At 41.3% G+C, this 20,360-nt stretch overlaps 1 protein-coding gene across 5 annotated transcripts in view; it reads left to right on the top strand.

Moving 5' to 3' along the window:
• The window catches only part of USF3 (upstream transcription factor family member 3), a 57,130-nt gene that overhangs the window by 15,542 nt on the left and 21,228 nt on the right, over window positions 1–20,360 (top strand). For 2 of the 5 annotated variants that reach the window (XM_078352343.1, XM_035274482.3), the window contains exons 2-5: window positions 13,281–13,396; window positions 15,685–15,749; window positions 17,647–17,675; window positions 20,043–20,125. Coding sequence is in view for 3 of the 5 variants with exons in the window: in XM_035274482.3 (XP_035130373.2) it covers window positions 15,703–15,749; window positions 17,647–17,675; window positions 20,043–20,125 (159 nt within the window). In the remaining 2 variants the exon portion in view is untranslated. Of the gene's footprint in view, window positions 1–13,280; window positions 13,397–15,681; window positions 15,750–17,646; window positions 17,676–20,042; window positions 20,126–20,360 lie in introns of those variants that run through there. The other 3 variants (XM_017965248.4, XM_035274483.3, XM_078352344.1) reach the window with 3 other exon arrangements.

A 20,360-nucleotide genomic window follows, 5' to 3' on the forward strand; every position in this document is an offset into this window, starting at 1 on the left:
CTTAATCTGCACTATAGACCACATGGGTTTAATAGATATTTATAGAGCATTTCATCCGGTAGCCGCAGAGTATACCTTTTCTCCTCAGCACATGGATCATTCTGAAGGATACATCATATGTTAGGCCGCAAAGCAAATGTTTGTGTTTTGTTTTGTTTTGAAAGACCAGGGGCTCACACTGTTGCCCAAGCTGAAGTGCAGTGACATGATCATGGCTCACTGCAGCCTCAACTTCCCGGGCTCAAGTGATTCTCCCACCTCAGTCTCCCCAGTAGTTGGGACTACAGGCACATGCCACTTTATCTGGATAACTTTTTCTATTTTTTGTAGAGAGAGAGTCTCACTGTGTTGTCTAGGCTGATTTTGAACTAGGCTCAAGCAGTCCTTCCACCTCTGCCTCCCAAAGTGCTGGGATTACAGGTGTCAGCCACTGGGCCTGGCCAAAGTCTTAAAACATTTTTAAAAATTGAAATAATATCTCCAAGTATGGTGGCCCACGCCTGTAGTCCTAGCAGTTTGGGAGGCCGAGGCGGGCGGATGCTTGTGGATGTTTGTCAATGTCTCTGCACTGAAAAGTTACGTATTTATTCCAGTCTTTTTTTGTCTGGGCTTGTTTGTACCCAGCCTTCTTGAGAAGGCTTTCTAAGCATTCAGCAGGAATTAAATGTTGAAAAAACATACACAATTAGCCGGGTGTGGTGGCACATGCCTGTAATCCCAGCTGCTTGGGAGGCTGAGGCAGGAGAATCACTTGAACCCTGGAGGCAGAGGTTGCAGTAAGCCAAGATTACGCCATTGCACTTCAGCTTGGGCTACAGAGTGAGACTCCATCTCAAAGTAATAATAATAATAATGTCCACTACAAAATGTTTCTTAAAATTGTTAAGGACATTCATGAATGGAATAGAAATGCAAGGGGAAGAAAGATACTGAGGAAAAGGAAGAGAAAAAAATTATCAGGCAAGTAAAAGTAAAAAGGAATGGGGGAGAGGGAACAGAATATGAGCAGAATATGACCAAATATGACAATAGTTACAATAACTGACTGGAATAAATTATCATTTAAAAATATGCTCTAAGATTGTACGAAAACAAATCTCCAGATTTGTGTTACTGCAGATAAATAAATGCAGAAAGGTTAAAAATAAAATGTATGTGTATATATGCACATGCCTCTCTTTCTTTCTCATATTTTTACACACACAGACACAAACACGCACACATGCAAACAAACACACATGCGTGCACACCAGCACATAATAGGACCACAGTGGGTAAAGATACCTACAATTGCAGTTTTAAGAAACAGAAAGGTTTGAATATAGGCAACTTCAGATGGTTTCACTTACTACTATGACATTTTATCAGTCTGCTTTTGATAGGACGTTTTCCTTATCTTTTGCTACTTGAAACGGTTGAAATGAATATACTTGAATGAATTTTTTTGTGTGTATATGAATATACCTATAGAGTAAGTTTCTAGGATTTTAATCTAAGAGGTGTTTCTGTAGACCACATGTGGGCCACTCAAGAGGGACCTGATCTGGGTACCTGGCAGCAGTAAACCTGTCTCAGCAGAAAGACACAGGAGCTGTAAGGTCAGGCAGGAGCTGGTGGGTAGAGGGAGAGTGTAAGACACTGGGTGGCGAGAGGCATTTCTCACATCAAAGGCACTGTACTGAGATGTTCCTAGTGGATCATTTTGTGATTAAAAATGACTAGAGGATTTTTTTTATATCACTGTGACCAGCAAAGTCATGGGGGCTGCCCTGTATTTTATCCAAGTAGGATCATCCTGCAGGAGATTTGAACTGGCAGTGAAAAGTATTTTATAGGATTTGGATTTCGAATATGTGTCCTGCTCTTTCCACATAACCATTACTAATGTGTACATAAGTAGTTGCTTGGACATACGCAGGAAGAAAATGTCTGAAATATCCCATCTCTACTAAAAATACAAAAAATTAGCTGGGCGTGGTGGCGCGTGCCTGTAATCCCAGCTACTCAGGAGGCTGAGGCAGGAGAATTGCCTGAACCTAGGAGGCGGAGGTTGCGGTGAGCCGAGATGGCGCCATTGCACTCCAGCCTGGGTAACAAGAGCGAAACTCCGTCTCAAAAAAAAATAAAATAAATAAAATAAATAAATAAATAAATAAAAATGAAATCCATACTACCAGAGTATCAAGTAGCGGGCGTTGGTGCTTCATATACATCTGTGCTGTTTAAAGAGCAGGCTTTATTTTTGTGAGTGAATGTTTTAAAAAGCCTTAATGCATGAATTTCTCCTTGAATTTAGTTATGATACAATTTTTGTGCTAAAAGTGTTTGCAGTTTATATGGTTAGGAACAAGGAAAAGGTGTAAAAAAATGTCTTAAAAAATGTCAGGCTGTTCATGGTAGTTATTCCTGAAGACTGGATCTTTAAAGAAGCTTTTCCACTTAACTTTATACATTTCTGTATTCTTCAAAAATAAATTTGTATGCAAACAGATTACTTGTATAGTTTGAAAAGAAAAATTTCAAACTGTATGTAGCAAATTACATCTTCGGCTTATTTCTTTTTCTCAAGATATAGTTTGGTTCAGCTTCACGGTGAAAGCTCTAGTGGCAGGACTTCATTATTTCCTGTTTTTATATGTGTCGTAACATGTCAAGATTGGCACTAGGAGCCCCTGTGACCGATAGCGCCAAACATGATGATGTAATTGACGGGAAGGAGCCACAAGGCATTGTTGAAGGATGTAGGATTTTCTTAATGGTAAAGGAAAAAAGAACTTCTGATAAGAACTTATACTGCGTGGAAGACAACATAGCATATCATAAGTAGGTCCTCAAGTTCTCACCGAGGTGGAAAGCAGCTGCTGAAACCATGTACATAGAGGAAAGATTCCTCTGGGTATGACAAGCACGCTGTGCTGTTTCTGCACTCATGCAGATATGTCCAAACGCTTTTAGAATTTAATGAATTGAAGCAGGTAAACTTGGCAATAGAATACGCCAGGTAGAAGATTTTTAACCTAAGATGCTGGACAAGATAACTGCAAATAATAATTCACATAGCAAAGCACAGAGCAAAGATACCTGAAACATTAAATAAGATGATAGACATTAGAGCATGTGTATCTCAAGCAATCCGCCCGCCTTGGCCTCCCAAAGTTCAGGAATTACAGACATGCGCCACTGTGCCTGGCCAGTCTTTTTCTTTTCTAAGCAGTTCCAACAGTGGAATTCCATTTTAAACATTTAACACATCAAAAACAGATGATTTTAATATTTTGTTTTGTGAAAAACTATAAATTATTTATTTGAATATGGCTCTCAGTGGATGTTTTTGTTACCTGTGAGTCAGGGAACTTGTGAGAAAAGTAGTTTTCTGCACTAGATATGATAGGTCGAGTATCCAATGCTTGGGACCAGAAGGTGTTTCAGATTTTGGAATTTTTTTCATTTTTGAATATTTGCAATGTGATCCAAGTGTGAACACTAAATTCATTACAAGTGTTTCATATACACCTTATATACAGAACCTGAAGATAACTTTATACAGTATTTTTAAGAATTTCATGCATGAAACAAAGTCGTGACTGCATTTTAACTGTGACCCATCACATGTGGTTTGGTATGGAATTTTCCACTTGTGGCATCATGTCAGCTCTCAAAAAGTTTTGGATTTTGGAGCAATTCAGATTTTGGATTTTTGGATTAGGAGTGTTCAACCTGTACTATCTACATATATCCAGGACTATAAGATGTAAATTGAAAAAAGGAGACTATATAGTTAGAGATATGATTTTGCTAAAATGTACAGTGGTTAATTTTGAAGAAGCTCTATGAAAATAGCTAAGGACTTGGGCTCCAGAGTATGATAGAATTAAATTAGGATGCTGCTTCCACCATTAATTAACTGTGTGACTGTGGACAAATTACTGAATTATTTTAATACTACTTATGTTATAAATTAGTTAATAGTAAGTGAAATAATGTATATGTATACAAATAGTTACATAATGAATATAATTATATGATTATGCATATTAATAAAATGAATTTTAAAAAGTTTTCACAAACATAGGGTTGATTAAATCAGGATATATCAGATATTTTGTGTTCATATTCACTTCTTTGCTTTTCACTTCATATTGAAGTTTATTTAGTTTTTGAGATGGAGTCTTACCCCTTCACTCAAGTTGGAGTACAGTGGCACGATCTTGGCTCACTGCAATCTCGGCCTCCTGAGTTCAAGCGATTCTCCTGTCTCAGCCTCCCGAGTAGCTGGGATTACAGGTTCCTGCCACCATGCCTGGCTGTTTTGTATTTTTAGTAGAGAGGGGGTTTTGCCATGTTGGCCGGACTTGTCTCGAACTCCTGAACTCAAGTGATCTGCCCTCCTTGGCCTCCCAAAGTGCTGGTATTACAGGGATGAGTTACTGCACCCGGCTCATTTTATAATTTTTATTTTTTTTGAGATATAATGTACATACGACAACGCTCACCACCCCCTGTGCCCCCACCTTTTTTTTAAGAAACAAGGTCTCACTGTTGTGTAGGTTGAACTGCAGTGACACAATCATAGCTCACTGCAGCCTTGAACTCCCGGGCTCAAGTAATCCTCCCACTTCAGCCTCCCAAACAGCTCGGACTACAGGCATGTATTACCATGCCTGGCTAATTCTTTCATTTTTTGTAGAGATGGGGATCTCACTATGTTGCCCAGGCTGGTCCTGAATTCTGGGCTCAGTCAGTCCTCTCTTGAACCTCCCAAAGCTTGGGATTACAGGTGTTAGCCACTGTGCCTGGCCAACATTCACCCTTTTATAGTGTACAATTCAGTGCTTTTTAGCATTTTCACAAAGTTGTGTAGCCATCTTCACAATCTAATTTAAAAGCACTGGCTAAGTGTGGTGGCTCACACCTGTAATCCTAGCACTTTGGGCCAAGGCAGGAGGATTGCTTGAGCCCAGGAGTTTGAGACCAGCCTGGGCCACATAGGGAAGCCTTGTTTCTATAAAAAATTCAAAAAATTAGCTGGGTGTGGTGGCATATGCCCTTAGTCTTAGTTACTTGGGAGGCTGAGGTGGGAGGGTCACTTGAGCTAGGGAGGTCCAGGCTGCAGTGAGCTGTGATTGCCACTGCACTCCAGCCTGGGGGACAGAGTGAGACCCTGGCTCAAAACAAAACAACAAGAAAACCCAACCGTACCATCCGCAACAGAAACACGATCCCCATTAGCAGCCAGTCACTCTTCATAACCTTCTCCTACCCCTGGCAACCACTGATATACTTCCTGTCTGTGTGGATTTGTATATTCTTGACATTATATACAAATAGAATAATACAATAGGTGACCTTTAGTTTTGGGCTGATTTTACTTAGCATAATATTTTCAAAGCTCATGCATGCTGTAGCATATATCGGTACTTCATGTCTTTTTATTGCTGAATAGTCTGCTCTGCTCTCGAGGCAGGGTCTTGCTCTGCCACTCAGGCTGGAGTGCACTGATGAAGTCATGGCGCAGCCTCAGCTTTCCAGACCACCTCAGCCTCCCCAGTAGCCACTATCACAGGTGTGCACCATCACACTTGGCCAATTTTTAGATTTCTGATAGAGATGGGGTTTCGCCATGTTGCCCAAGCTCCTGAGCTCCAGCAATTCTCCTGCCTTGGCCTCGCAAGGTACCAGGATTACAGCTGTGAGCCACCAGCCCGGCCTGAATAAAATTTCATTATCCATTTATTGATGGACATTTGAGTTGTTTTAACTCTTTGGCTATTATTAATACTGCTACTAGGAACCTTTGAACATATACTTTCAATTCTCTTGGGTACGTACCTATAAGTGAAATTGCTAGATCTTGCAGTATCTGTTTTTAACGTTTTGAGGAGCCACCAAGCCGTTTTCCATTTTACATTCCCACCGGCAATGTATGAGCTTTTAGCACATTTTTGAGTATATATTTTTAAAAGAAACTTCAAGGGATTAAGTGGCGGGGACCTCAAGAAAGCCTTTTGAGATGCCAGTAGTGTTCTGTATCTTAATCTGAGTGGTAGCTACATGGTTGTATGAATATATAAAAACCCATTGAGCTGACTACTTCAGTGACTTATTGTATGTAAGTTGTATGTTAATAACCAAATCCTTACTTCATTGTCCACTTCCATTTTACTGTAGAACCAGGGGGACTTTATGTCAGACCATTACTAGTTTATAGGTTAATATTTGGGAACTGATCTCGAGATAAAATCCAAACACATTTATTAGGCATAGAAAATTCCTTTGCGGTCTGCTTCAAGTTCTCTTTCTGCCCTCACCTCTTGCCTCTTTCCCTCCCTCCTGTGTTTTCTGCATTCCTCATGCAGCCCTCAGACTCACCATGTTTTTTAATGTTTCATTGCCCTTACCTTACAATTGCTTTTCCTTCTGCCTCATATTCTTTTCTTCCCATCTCTTCCTGGTAAAATTCTACTCATTTTCCAAGTCTGTCTTTCTTTGAGTTCCACAAAATATAGGCTCAATACTTTGTCCATGCATAGCATTTTATTAATAAGTCTTTATGGTACACTTTTTAAATTTACTTTTAAAAACCTTATTTTAGGCTGGGTGCAGGGGGTCACACCTGTAATCCCAATACTTTGGGAGGCTGAGGCGGGAGGAACACTTGATCCCAGGCATTTAAAACCAGCTGGGCACAGTGGCTCACTCCTGTTATCCCAGAAGTTTGGAAGGCTGAGGCAGGCAGATCACTTGAGTTCAGGAGTTCAAGATCAGCCTGGCCAACATGGCAAAACCTACAAAAATTAGCTGAGTATTGTAGCACACACCTGTAATCCCAGCTACTTTGGAGGCTGAGGCAGAAGAATTGCTTGAGCCCAGGAGGCAGAGATTCCAGTGAGCCGAGATTGTGCCACTGGACTCCAGCCTGGGTAACAGAGTGAGACCCTTTCTGAAAAACAACAACAACAACAACACTCCAAAAACCCAAAGAAAAAAACAAGATCAGCCTGGGCAACATGATGAAACCGTATCTAGAAAAAATCCAAAACTTAGCAGGGTGTGATGGTATGCTCATGTGGTGCCAGCTATTCAGGAGGTTGAGCCTGGGAGGCGGAGGTTGCAGTGAGCTGACAATAGGCCATGCACTCCAGCCCGGGTGACAGAGCAAGACCCTGTCTCAAAGAACGTTTTCTTTATTTTAAATAATTATAAACTTATAGGAAATTACAGAAATAGCACAAACAGTCTGTGTACTCTTGATTCGGCTTCCCCCAATAGTAATATCTTATATATCTGTAGGATATTATGAAGACCTGGAAGTTGACATCCACTAATTTTTGTTTTCATCTTTTTTTTTTTTGAGATGTAGTTTTGCTCTTGTTACCCAGGCTGGAGTGCAATGGCGCGATCTCGGCTCACAGCAACCTCTGCCTCCTGGGTTCAAGCAATTCTCCTGCCTCAGCCTCCTGAGCAGCTGGGATTACAGGCACGCCCCACCATGCCAGCTTATTTTTTGTATTTTTAATAGAGACAGGGTTTCACCACATTGACCAGGATGGTCTCGATCTCTTGACCTCGTGATCCACCTGCCTCAGCCTCCCAAAGTGCTGGGATTATAGGCGTGAGCCACTGCGCCCAGCCTGTTTTTCATCTTTTTAATTAGTTTTTCCTTTGTCTGTGCTGCCCAATATGGTTCCACTATCCGTGTGTTACTATATAAATTACTTAAAATTATATAGAATTGAAAGGTTCTTTGATCTCACTAGCCACATTTCAAGACACATTTCAAATATGTAGTAGCCACATGTGACTAGTGGTGACTATATTACCATATTGAACAGCACAGATAAAGAAAATTTTTATCATTGCACAAAGTTCTTTTGGACAGCACTGATCCAGCCTGTGTTCTTGTTGGCCAATGTGCCTTATCCTTCTTTATATCAGCAGTCCCGAGGACAGTGTAGGTATGCAACCCGTAATTGAATGACTGAGTCTAGTTCCATCTTTTGTTTTACATATGAAGAAACTTACACCCTGCTAACTACAATTATATTTAGTTATTGAGTAGCAAATCTAAAGCCAGAGCTCAGGTTTCCTAATTCCAAGTTTACTGGTCTTTCCATATGGATCTTAATTTGTGTGTCCCTTAGTTTGTGTAAGTTCTAGGGGAAGGAGTGTTAAAGTGATATAATACTTCTCAAACTTTAGGGTGCACAAGAATCAACTGGAGAGCTTGTTAGAAGTGCATATCGCTGGACCTTTCCCTCCCAGGATTCTGATTCATTAGGTCTGGAGTAGGGCATAGGAATCTATATTTTAAGCATATAAATAATCAAGACTTTGTGGTAATGGCACAAGGACAGATGAGGATAGAGAGCAACAGAACAGAGTGTCTAGAAATGGAACCACACTTATATGGACACTTGATTTTCAACACAGATGCCAGAACAGTCCTTTGAGGAAAAGAAATCTTTTCAGCAAATCGTGTTGGAACAACTAAATATACATACGGGGGAAAATATGAACCTTGACCCCTACCTTGTGCCATATATAATATGGATTGTTGACCTAAATATAACAGTTAAAGCTATAAACCTTCTTGGCCTGGCATGGTGGCTCAAGCCTTCTTGGCCAGCTGTAGTGGCTGACACTGAGGTGGGCAGATCACTTGAGGTCAGGGGTTTGAGACCATCCTGGCCAACATGGCCCAACTCCGTCTCTACTAAAAATACAAAAATTAGCTGGGTATGGTGATGCACACTTGTAGTCCCAGCTACTTGAGAGGCCGAGGCAAGAGAACTGCTTGAACCTAGGAGGTGGAGGTTGCAGGGAACCAAGATCACACCATTGCACTTCAGTCTGGGCAACAGAGTGAAACTCTGTCTCAAAAAAAAAAAAAGGTGTAAACCTTCTAGAAACAATCATAGCAGAATATCTTTTGGATGGGTAAAGCCTCCTGAGTAGCTGGGATTATAGGTGTGTGCACCCCGCCTGGCTAATTTTTATATTTTTAGTAGAGATGGGGTTTCACCATGTTGGCCGAGCTATTTTCCAACTCCTGACCTCAGGTGATCCACCCGACTCAGCCTCCCAAAGTGTTGGGGTTACTGGTGTGAACCACCATGCTCAGCCCTAAACATTCTTATGTAAATGTGTGGATATCTTTCATTTCTTTTGGTTGGATACCAAGGATTGGAATTGCAGGGTATATGATAATATCTTATGGACAGGACACAAAAAAGAATAATGATAAAAGAAAAGAAATGATAATTTACACTTCATCGAAAACTTTTGCTCACCAAAAGTCACCATTAAGAAAGTGAATAGGCAGGCCACATGATGGGAGGAAATATTCACCAAGTATATTTCAGTATTTCAGACAAAGGATAGGCATCCAGAAGGTATAAAAAACTCTCTTGGCTATTACAAAGAGAGCTACGCTAAACTTTTTTTTTTTTGAGACAGGGTTTTGCTCTGTCACCCAGGCTGCAGTGCAACGGCACGAACACTGCTCATTGCAACTTTGACCTCCTGGGCTCAAGCAATCCTTCCACCTCAGCCTCCTGAGTAGCTGGGATCCTAGGCAGCGCGCACCACTATGCCTAATTTTTTTTTTTTAAGAGACAGGGTCTTGCCGTGTTGTCCAAGATGCAAGCAGTCCTCCCACCTTGGGCTCCCAAAGTACTGGAGTTACAGGCATGAGCCACTGTGCCCAGCCTAAACATTCTTCTTCTTCTTTTTTTTTTTTTTTCTTTTTTTGGAGATGGAGTCTCACTCTGTTGTCCAGCCCAGGCTGGAGTGCAGTAGTGTGATCTCACCTCACTTCAACCTCCGCCTCCTAGGTTCAAGTGATTCTCCTGCCTCAGCCTCCCAAGTAGTTGGGACTACAGGCACATGCCACCATGCCCAGCTAATTTTTGTATTTCCAGAAGAGATGGGGTTTCACTATGTTGGCCAGGCTGGTCTCAAACTCCTGATCTCAAGTGATCTGCCTGCCTTGGCCTCCCAAAGTGCTGGGATTACAGGTGTGAGCCACTGCGCCTGGCTAAGATTTTTTTTTTTGAGACAGGGTCTTGGTCTGTCACCCAGACTGAGTGGTGCAATTATAGCTCTCTGCAGCCTCTATCTCCTGGTCTCAAATAATCCTCTAACCTCAGCCTCCCTCTGGTAGCTGGGACTACAGGGATGTGCCACCATGCCCGGCTAATTTTTTTTGTAGATGTGGGATTTTGCCATGTTGCCCAAGCTGGTTTAGAACTCCTGGGCTCAAGTGATATGCCTGTCTCAGCCTCTCAAAGTGCTGCCATCATAGATGTGAGCACTGCACCTGGCCTAAATATTGTTTTTCTTTCTTTCTTTTTTTTTCTGAGACAGAGTCTTGCTCTATCACCCAGGCTGGAGTGCAGTGGTGCAATCTTGGCTCACTGTAAACTCTGCCTTCTGGGTTCAAGGTATTCTACTGCCTCAGCCTCCTGAGTAGCTGGGATTATAGGCATGTGCACCACGCATGCCTGGCTAATTTTTATATTTTTAGTAGAGCTGGTTTCCAGCTCCTGACCTCAGGTGATCCACTGGACTCAGCCTCCCAAAGTGTTGGGGTTACTGGCATGAGCCACCATGCTCAGCCCTAAACATTCTTATGTAAATGTGTGGATATCATCTTTCATTTCTCTTGGTTGGATACCAAGGATTGGAATTGCAGGGTATATGATAAGAGTTTCATTCCTACATATTCACCCAAGAGATATGAAAGATGATACCCATGAAGAGATTTGCAAGAATGTTTGTAACAGCTTTATTTGTAGTAGCCAAAACATGGAAACAGCACAGGTATACACCAATAGAAAAACAGATAAACTCTGTTACAAATTCACATAGAGTTATATATTTATACTCAGCAGTAAAAATGAATAATCTGCTAGATGAGTTTCAGAAACATGCTTAGTGAAAGTTCGGCACAAAAGAATTCCCAATCAATACATTTATATAATGAAAATATTTAGGATAGGGTTTGCCTCTGGAGTAGGGGAAGGGATTGACTTGAAAGGGTCATAAAAGAACTTTCTTAGGCTGGGCACGGTGGCTCATGCCTATAATCCCAGCACTTTGGGAGGCTGAGGTGGGTGGGTCGCTTGAGGACGGGAGTTTGAGACCAGGCTCGCCAACATGGTGAAACCCCATCTCTACTAAAAATACAAAAATTAGCTGGGCATGGTGGCGGGCACCTGTAATTCCAGCTACTAGGGAGGTGGAGGCAAGAGAATTGCTTGAACCCAGAAGGCAGAGGTTGCATTGAACTGAGATTGCGCCTACACTCCAAAGCTGGGTGACAGAGCGAGATTTTGCCTCAAAAAAAAAAAAAAAGAACTTTCTCTGGTGTTCTGTACCTTGATGGTTGTGTCACACAGTTGTGTGCATTTGTCAAAACCCATAAACATAAGATTTATGCAATTTATTATATGTAAATTTTACCTCAAGGAAAAAAGTTTTGAAAAATGTGATTTTGATTCAGGTGATATGAGCACAACACTTGAGAACTACTGGGTTTGACTAACTTCAGAAATAGTTCTTCCATAAAAACATAATTCAGAGATGACTAATGTAACCCTCTGGCATTCAAAAATTAATGAAGCCAAAATATGAATGGAGCCAGGTGCCAATGGCTCCAAGCACCTTGGAAGACTGAAGCAGAAGGCTCGCTTGAATCCAGGAGTTAGAGAGAGACCAGCCTGGGCAGCATACTGAGATTCTATCACTACAAAAAATTAGCTAACTAATTAGCTAATTAGGAATAGTGGTGTGTGCCTGTATTTCTAGCTACTTACAAGGCTGAGATGGGAGGATCTTTTGAGCCCAGGAGTTTGAAGCTGCAGTGAGCTATAATCACACCACTGCACACCAGCCTGGGTAACAGAGCAAACTCCTGTGTCTAAAAACATTTTTAAAAATTAAAAAAAATTTTTTTAATGTCACTTTAAATATTTTAAAGAATATATTGGAATTTAGTTACATAAATATATTAAAAATGCAATTTCTTTGTTAAGCTAATTAGTAAGTGGATAGGGATTCATGAAAATACTGTATAGTTCTTTTCCAGTAGATGTTCTTTTTTTTTGACATCAGGAATGCAATTTTAGTATCATGATTGGGCACAGAAATAATTTTACATTGAGATGGATATTCACAGTGGCATTTGGTAAATGGGATGATTTTGATTTGCAGTTGTATTCCTTTCAGTTAAATTCTTGGCTCTCAGCTGAGTGCAGTGGATGTGTTTACTTATGTGATAGACCCTTAGTGTCATTGACTTTAAGATTCTAGATATTGGTTATTAAGGACTGAGGCCAGAAAAAAGATCCTAGATGTTGAGACAACTAGAACTTTTACTTCATGTGCCTTAATCATATGTGAAATTATCTACAGACTTTCAAAAGTGCTGCAGGGGAAAGGCTGGAACTAGGATATTGGTCAAATGCTTGAACTTTCACCAATTAAAGATAACTGCCTGTGTTTCCACCTTTCTCCTGTTAGAATCACCTGGGGCACTTACTAAACCTCAAATCCCTCTCCTGAAGTTTCTAAAACGTTTCTGTACCTAAAAAACCAAAACAAAAAAAGGGAGAGAAAGGAGGGAGGGAGGAAGAGAGGGAGGAAGGGATCGAGGAAGGGAGGAGACAAGGAAAGGAGTGGGGAGGGGAGAAGATCACCCCAGGAGATTGTTGAAAATGCAAATTCCTGGGCCCTTCCCAGACCTCTCATTTGTCATGTTTGGAATGAAGCCCCCAGATTTACAGTTTTTTAGGACACATAAAATGCACAGGTCTGAGGGCTGTCTTCCTAGTGTCACTGTCTCAGAAGAAGGTCCCTATGTAAGTCTTCAGGCACTCTTACAAGAGAGAAGTAGGAGGTAGGAAGTTGAAGGAAAGACAACTTTAGAATTGAGGACAGAGATTAGGGTAAGACCCAGGTGGAGGATTTGAGTAACCAGCAGCTAGAGAGGATCTAAGGGACAATGAGCATGCATAAGAGAAAGCAGAGAATCACCTCCTAGGAACCATCCATTGGCTGTAAGACTACATCTTTGTGGGGGTGGAGTATTGGTAACCAATAGGAAAGTGACTTTTGAGAGTGACTGCATTGATTTGCTTTCAAGTGGTGGGGAGAATTCAGGATCATCCTTCGTGGTACTAAAAATCTGCTTGCATGTCATAGGTTGTCAGCCCTTGTCTTACGTGCTGCTAATGGGCACCTACCAACTATAAACATTCATTGATTTTTCTCTTGTGTAGTAAGAAGAAAGCAAAACCTATAGTCCATCTTCTGGCAGAAGATGTTATGTTTGGATCAGAAACGGGAGGCGTTGGAAGCCAGGAATCAAAAGTGAAGAAACTCTGCAAGTCCTTAGGTGAGAAGGTCACAAGGCTTATTCATTTATTTATGTAATTATATGACCCCCACCATCACCATAAGGTTACCTAATGTGAGTGCGTTGCTTTTAGGCTGATAGGTACTTCACAAATGGTAGGGAAAAGGTGGAATAGGAATAAGCTGCTGGACATGGGTTTTGATGACACATTTCTACACAGGCTGCTTCAGTCAGCACTTTCTGTCGTCCCCTTCCTGCATTCTTATCTACTTATTTCCCAGGACCCTTCTCCCTTCTCCCTGGGGCTAAAGTTAACCTGAAATATCTCACTAACATTTAAAGCTAACATTTATTGAATCCTTATTATTACTAGGCAACGAGGTCTTGTGCTGTCCCTGCAAAATTTCATTCCCTGCTCAAAGCAATCCAATAAAGTAATACAGTTGTTATGATTCATGGTGTAGATGAAGCATCTGAGATTCTGAGAGGTTATGTAACTTACCCAAGACCTGACAGCTAGGAAGTGGCAGAACCAAATTTTAAGCTCATGCTTTCTGACTCCAGATTTCATAGTTGCTACTTTTTCTCTCAGAGGAAAAAACTTGCACCTCCTCCAGTGTACCAGAGCAGGTATCCCAACTTGGTAGACCCATTTTGAAAGGTTGTTGATATGGTTTGGCTATGTCCCCATCCAGATCTCATCTTGAATTGCAGTTCCCATAATCCTATCTGTCATGGAAGGGTCCTAGTGGGAGGTAACTGAATCATGGCGGCCATTACCCTCATACTGCTCTTGTGGTAGTGAAATTCTCATGAGATCTGATGGTTTTATAAGGGGCTTTCCTCACTTAGCTCACAACTTCTCCTTCCTGCTGCCACGTAAAGATGGATGTGTTTGCTTCCTCTTCTACCATGACTGTAAGTTTCGTGGGGTCTCCCCAACCCTGAGGAACTGTGAGTCTGTGAAACCTCTTTCCTTTATAAATTACCCAGTCTAGAGTATTTCTTCATAGCATCGTTGAGAATGGACTAACAGTAAATTGGCACTGGGAGTGGAGCACTGATACAAGGATGCCTGATAATGTGGAAGCAACATTGGAACTGGGTAGCAGGCAGAGGTTAGAACAGCTTGGAGGGCAAAGAAGAAGACAAGAAAATGTGGGAAAGCTTGGAACTCCCTACAGACTTGCTGAATGGTTTTGACCAAAATGCTGATAGTAATGTGGACAAGTCCCGGCTGAGGTGGTCTCAGATGGAGAGTAGGAACTTCTTGGAGACTAGAGCAAAGGTGACTCTTGCTGTGCTTTAGCAAGGAGACTGGAAAGATTTTATTCTGCCCTAGAGCTGTAGAACTTTGAACTTGAGAGAGATGATTTAGGTTATCCGGTGGAAGAAATTTCTAAGCAGCAAAGTATTCAAGAGGTGACAGAGCACCATGATTGTGAGTTTCCAGAGGCCTCTCCAGCACTGTGGAACTGTGAGTCAGTTAAACCTCTTTCCTTTACAGATTACCCAGTCTCGTGTATTTCTTTATAGCAGCATGAGAATGGACTGATACAGTTGTCAGTCTCTGGGATTTGAAAGCATTACAGCTTTCATTATGAAATTTTTGAAAGTCAGAGAAGAGGATGAAATCACCAAAATATCACTACCCTTACTTAATTATGATTAATGTATTAATGTATTTGCTTTCTGGGCTTTTCCATCTGTGTATATACTTTCCAGTAGTACATGTATTCTTTAGTATCCCGAGAATTAAAAAATATATAGAATTTTCATGCCCAGATTTTAATGACATTTAAATGATGTGAGACTTATAGCAGTTTGAAGTTAAAGAAAGCCCAACAAATGCATGAGTGAACGCATGCGTGCTTTCATGTATGGAAAGCTACATGTTTGTGCTCTTGTCACATTTGATTTTTTGTGTTCAGAGTCAGGGACTGTTGTTCTAGTTTAAATTCTGTATAACACTTTATATGAACAAGTAGTCTACTCTCCCAACTCAAAAGTGTGTTCTACCGATCTTTCCAGCTGTTGCTCAAATTCACATCCCCATCAAGCCTTTCTTGATTTCCAAGCCTGCAATGATCTTTCTCTACTCAAATTTTCTCAAGCACTGTCTGGCTATAACTTACATTTGATCTTCACCGTTTTCTATACTTGCTAATTACAGCACTTTTGTCCTATTATGCTTCTATCAGCAACACGGAATCCAGTGCTTTTCAATGTCAGTTTCTTTAGCATTTTAGCATTCAAATCAAATTGCTACTGATCAATTTTTATAAGAATGGCTAAACTTTCTGGTATGTCTTTCTATCCTTTCCTAGGTTCCTATTACTGTAACCATGCCAGAAATGACAGAGAATGAGACGCCTACAAAAAAGCAGCACAGGTATGTATCCACAGCCCCAATATGATCTACTTTGGGTAGATAAGAAGCAGAATTAGTTTCTATTTTGCTACATAGGTAGTCTTTAGAGAACTTTCATTTAGTTACCTAGGAAATTATTACTCTCCAAAAATATTTGTAGATAAATATAGATTTACTGAAAGACGTATATAGTTAAAAATGCTCTGTCCTGGCTGGGCATGGTGACCCACGCCTATAATCCCAGAAGTTTGGAAGGCCAAGGCAGGTGGATCACCTGAGGTCAGGAGATCAAGACCAGCCTGGCCAACATGGCGAAACCCTGTCTCTACTAAAAATACAAAAATTAGCTGGGTGTGGTGGCACATGCCTACATGTAGTCCCAGCTACTCAGGAGGCTGAGGCAGGAGATTTGCTTGAACCTGGGAGGCAGAGGTTGCAGTGAGCTGAGATCACACCATTGCATTCCAGCCTGGGTGACAGAGCTAGACTCTTAGCTCAAAAAAAAAAAAGTTATCTGTCCTTTTTATTTTGCTAGTAGTATAACAAGTAAGAATGACTGTCAGTAGTTAAAATAATATATTACCAAATCTATGTTAAATGTTTTGTTTCTAATGACATTTTTACTTGCCTATTAATTTTAGTATATCGTAAGTTCATCAGGCTCTAGTCAGTTTGAATAGACATTTTGTGACATTATAATCCATGAATGCCAATGCATATCAGTACTACATTACTTCTGGTTCTTTGTACAACCTTTTTTTTTTTTTTTTTTTTTTCTGAATTTCTAGCACCTTTAGCAATGTTTCTGCTTAGTATTACATGGCTGATGCTTCTAATATTAAAATCGTGATTCTCTTTCCTTACTGAATAGCTATTAGAGAATGCTAATGCTCCTGGTAATTTTGTATAAAAGGGAAAGTCAATGCTTTTAGTAGATTGGCTTTCAAAAAAATTTAAGAGTTTGGATAACCTAAGGTACACCAATGCAAGATAGCTCAAATGCCAGTCTGTGCATGGGTGCTGTTGGCTACCACATCTCCTTGCGTGGGGATTACAAAATTACTGTCTACTGTTGCGTGTCTCTCCTGTACACCCACACCCGTACTGGCCCAGGTGCCAGGACAACATCAGAAATCACCTACTTGGCATATCCCTTTGTGAATTTACCAGCACCTATGTTACATTTTGAAATAGTTAATTAAGCTTTTCAGTGATTGATTCATTTCCCAACCTGTGACTTCTGGGTATGGAATGTAGTTACCTCCAGAAATTGTGGCTTCTAAATTTTTTTTTTTTTTTTGAGATGGAGTCTTGCTCTGTTGCCCAGGCTAGAGTGCAGTGGCACGATCTCGGCTCACTGCAACCTCCACCTCACGGGTTCAAGTGATTCTCCTGCCTTGGTCTCCCAAGTAGCCGGGATTAAAGGTGCCTGCCACCACACATGGCTAATTTTTGTATTTTTAGTAGAGACAGGGTTTTGCCATCTTGGTCAGGCTGGTCTCAAACTCCTGACCTCATGATCCACCTGCTCAGTCTCCCAAAGTGCTGGGATTGCAAGCATGAGATACCGGCTGATTTTTGTATTTTTAGAAGAGATGATGGGGTTTCACCATCTTGGCCAGGCTGGTCTCGAACTCCTGACCTTGTGATCTGCCTGCCTTGGCCTCCTAAAGTGCTGGGATTACAGGTGTGAGCCACCTGTGCCTGGCCTGTGGTTTCTAAATTTATATTGCGGTTCTCTGCCATTAAATTTTCATACCATAATGTATATTAAGGAAATGTTTCTTCAGATTGTTTCTTATTGATGCAACAAATGCAAATTCATAAAATTAATTTTTATGATTCTTAAAGTATAAAGTGGTAAAAATACTTTCCCATTATTTTCATGTTACCTTTTATCTGTACTTTTTTTTTTCAGAAAGAAAAACCGGGAGACACACAATGCAGGTAGAAACAATTTAAATTTTACCCGTTAGCACTTTTTGCGTTCAAAATGAAATTATACCTCACTTGATTATAAGTTTTTATGTATAGGCATGGAATCATTATTCAGTATGTTTTAGGAAAATGTTCCTTTATTGTTTTTAATTGCCAAAATACTCCCTAAGTCTCATGAAGATGGCTTGTTTCTCATCTTCTGGTTCAGTCTATGGAGATCATTTAAGAGGTTACTGTATCTCTGGAGCTAGTGTTTCAAGTGATTTTACCTACCAAGGTAATCCAGTTATTATTCTCCTAGATAATATGGAGAGTGTGTATCTTTGCAGCAATTCCCGAAGGGGCTGGCTGCCTAGAGGTATAGGTAAGAGATGAGCAGCAGGCTCTAGTCCCTAAAGGATCCTGCAGTGTGAACAGTCTCAAATTCAGTTCTGGAGTGCTCTAGTGTAGGAACAACTGTAGAAAATAAATATTGAATTTTATTTCAGATACTGAAATTATGAACCAAAGCCAGATAAACATTCACAAAATTAATCGTCCATACATTTGGAATTTAGCACACTGTATAGCATCTTATTTTCCATCAGGGACTACATTCAGGTCTAAAAAATATTATTTTAGAGGCTTTTCTTTTTGTGGGGGGACAGTCTTGCTTTGTCTCCCAGGCTGGAGTGCAACGGTACAATCTTGGCTCACTGCAACCTCCAACTCCTGGGTTCAAGTGATTCTCCTGCCTCGGCCTCCTGAGTAGCTGAGATTACAGTCACCTGCCACTGCACCCAGCTAAGTTTTGTAATTTTTAGTAGAGAGGGGGTTTCGCCATGTTGGCCAGGCTGGTCTCGGACTCCTGACCTCAGGTGATCCACCCACCTCTGCCTCCCAAATTGCTGGGCTTAATCCCACTTTGGGAGGCAGAGGTGGGTGGATCACCTGAGGTCAGGAGTCCGAGACCAGCCTGGCCAACATGGCGAAACCCCCTCTCTACTAAAAATATAAAAAATTAGCCGGGCCTGGTGGTGTGTGCCTGTAATCCCAGCTACTCAGGAGGCTGAGGCAAGAGAATTGCTTGAACCTGGGTGGTGGAGGTTGCGGTGAGCCGAGATCGCGCCATTGCACTCCAGCCTGGGCAACACAGTGAGACTTTGTCTCAAATTAAAAAAGCGATGTGCTTACCCTAACTTATTTAGGAAGACTAATTAGGCATCGTTAAAAAGGATGCTAGGCCAGGTGTGATGGCTTCTGCCTGTAATTTCAGCACTTGGGAGACCAAGGCAGGAGGATGTCTTGAGTCCAGAAGTTCAAAACCAGCCTGGGCAACATAGGGAGACCCTGTCTCTACAAGTAATAAAAAAAAAATTAGGCAGGCATGGTAGTGCATGCCTATGGTTCCAGCTACTCTAGAGGCTGAGGTAGAAGGATTGTTTGAGCCTGTGAGGTCAAGGCTGTCGTGAGCTGTGATTTTGCCACTGCACTCCAGCCTGGGCAACAGAACAAGACCTTGTCAGGAGAAAAAAAAAAAAAAAGAAAGAAAGAAAAGAAAAAGGAAAAAGGGGAAAAGAAGGAAAAAAGGGGCTGGGAGCTGTGGCTCATGCCTGTAATCCCAGCACTTTGAGAGGCTGAGGCAGGCGGATCGGGAGGTCAGGAGATTGAGACTATCCTGGCCAACATGGTGAAACCCCATCTCTACTAAAAATACAAAAATTAATTGGGCCTGGTGGTGCGTGCCCGTAATCCCAGCTACTCCGGAGGCTGAGGCAGGAGAATTGCTTGAATCTGGGAGTTGGAGGTTGCAGTGAGCCGAGGTTGTGCCAGTGCACTCCAGCGTGGGTGACACAGTGAGACCCTGTCTTAAAGAAAGAACAAAAGTATTGCTTATGTAGATTTCTGTAACACTAGACTTTAAAAATGACATCGCAGACGTTTTACTTACTATAGTTATTTAGAGTAGATGTTTGACAAGCATTTCTTTCCTTTCTTTTTGAGACAGAGTCTTGTTCTTTTGCTCCAGCTGCAGAGCAGTGGTGTGATCTAAGCTCGCTGCAACCTCCCATCTCCTGGGTTTCAAGCAATTCTCCTGCCTTAGCCTTCCAAGTAGCTGGGGCTACAGGCATGTGCCACCATGCCCAGCTAACTTTTGTATTTTTTGTAGAGATGGCGTTTTGCCATGTTGGCCAGGTTGGTCTTGAACTCCTGACCTAAGGTGGTCCTTCCTCCTTGGCCTCCCAATGTGCTGGCTTTGCAGGTGTGACCCACTATGCCTGGCTATTGATAAGCATTTGTTAGGGATTTCTTTACCTAACACTTTTTTACCCTGGTTCAATGAGGTCACTTTGACTAAGTAGTTAAGGTTTGATAAATGAATTTTCTCCCATTTAGTGGAGAGGCATAGAAAGAAGAAAATCAATGCTGGAATAAACAGAATAGGAGAGCTGATCCCATGTTCTCCTGCCCTGAAGCAGGTAAGAAGTCTACTCATATCTTCATTCATTACTTATGAACAGATAATTCCCTAAGTTGTTTTGGTGCTTAGAATGATTATTTTTGTTCCTTTTTATGTTTATATATGGTTCTTTTGAAGTTAATAATTTCCTTGGTTTTTTTTTTTTTTTTTGAGACGGAGTTTCGCTCTTGTTACCCAGGCTGGAGTACAATGGCACGATCTCGGCTCACCGCAACCTCCGCCTCCTGGGTTCA

The sequence above is a fragment of the Callithrix jacchus genome, chromosome 15 (genome assembly GCF_049354715.1).
Source record: "Callithrix jacchus isolate 240 chromosome 15, calJac240_pri, whole genome shotgun sequence".
In the NCBI taxonomy this organism is placed as follows: domain Eukaryota; kingdom Metazoa; phylum Chordata; class Mammalia; order Primates; family Cebidae; genus Callithrix; species Callithrix jacchus.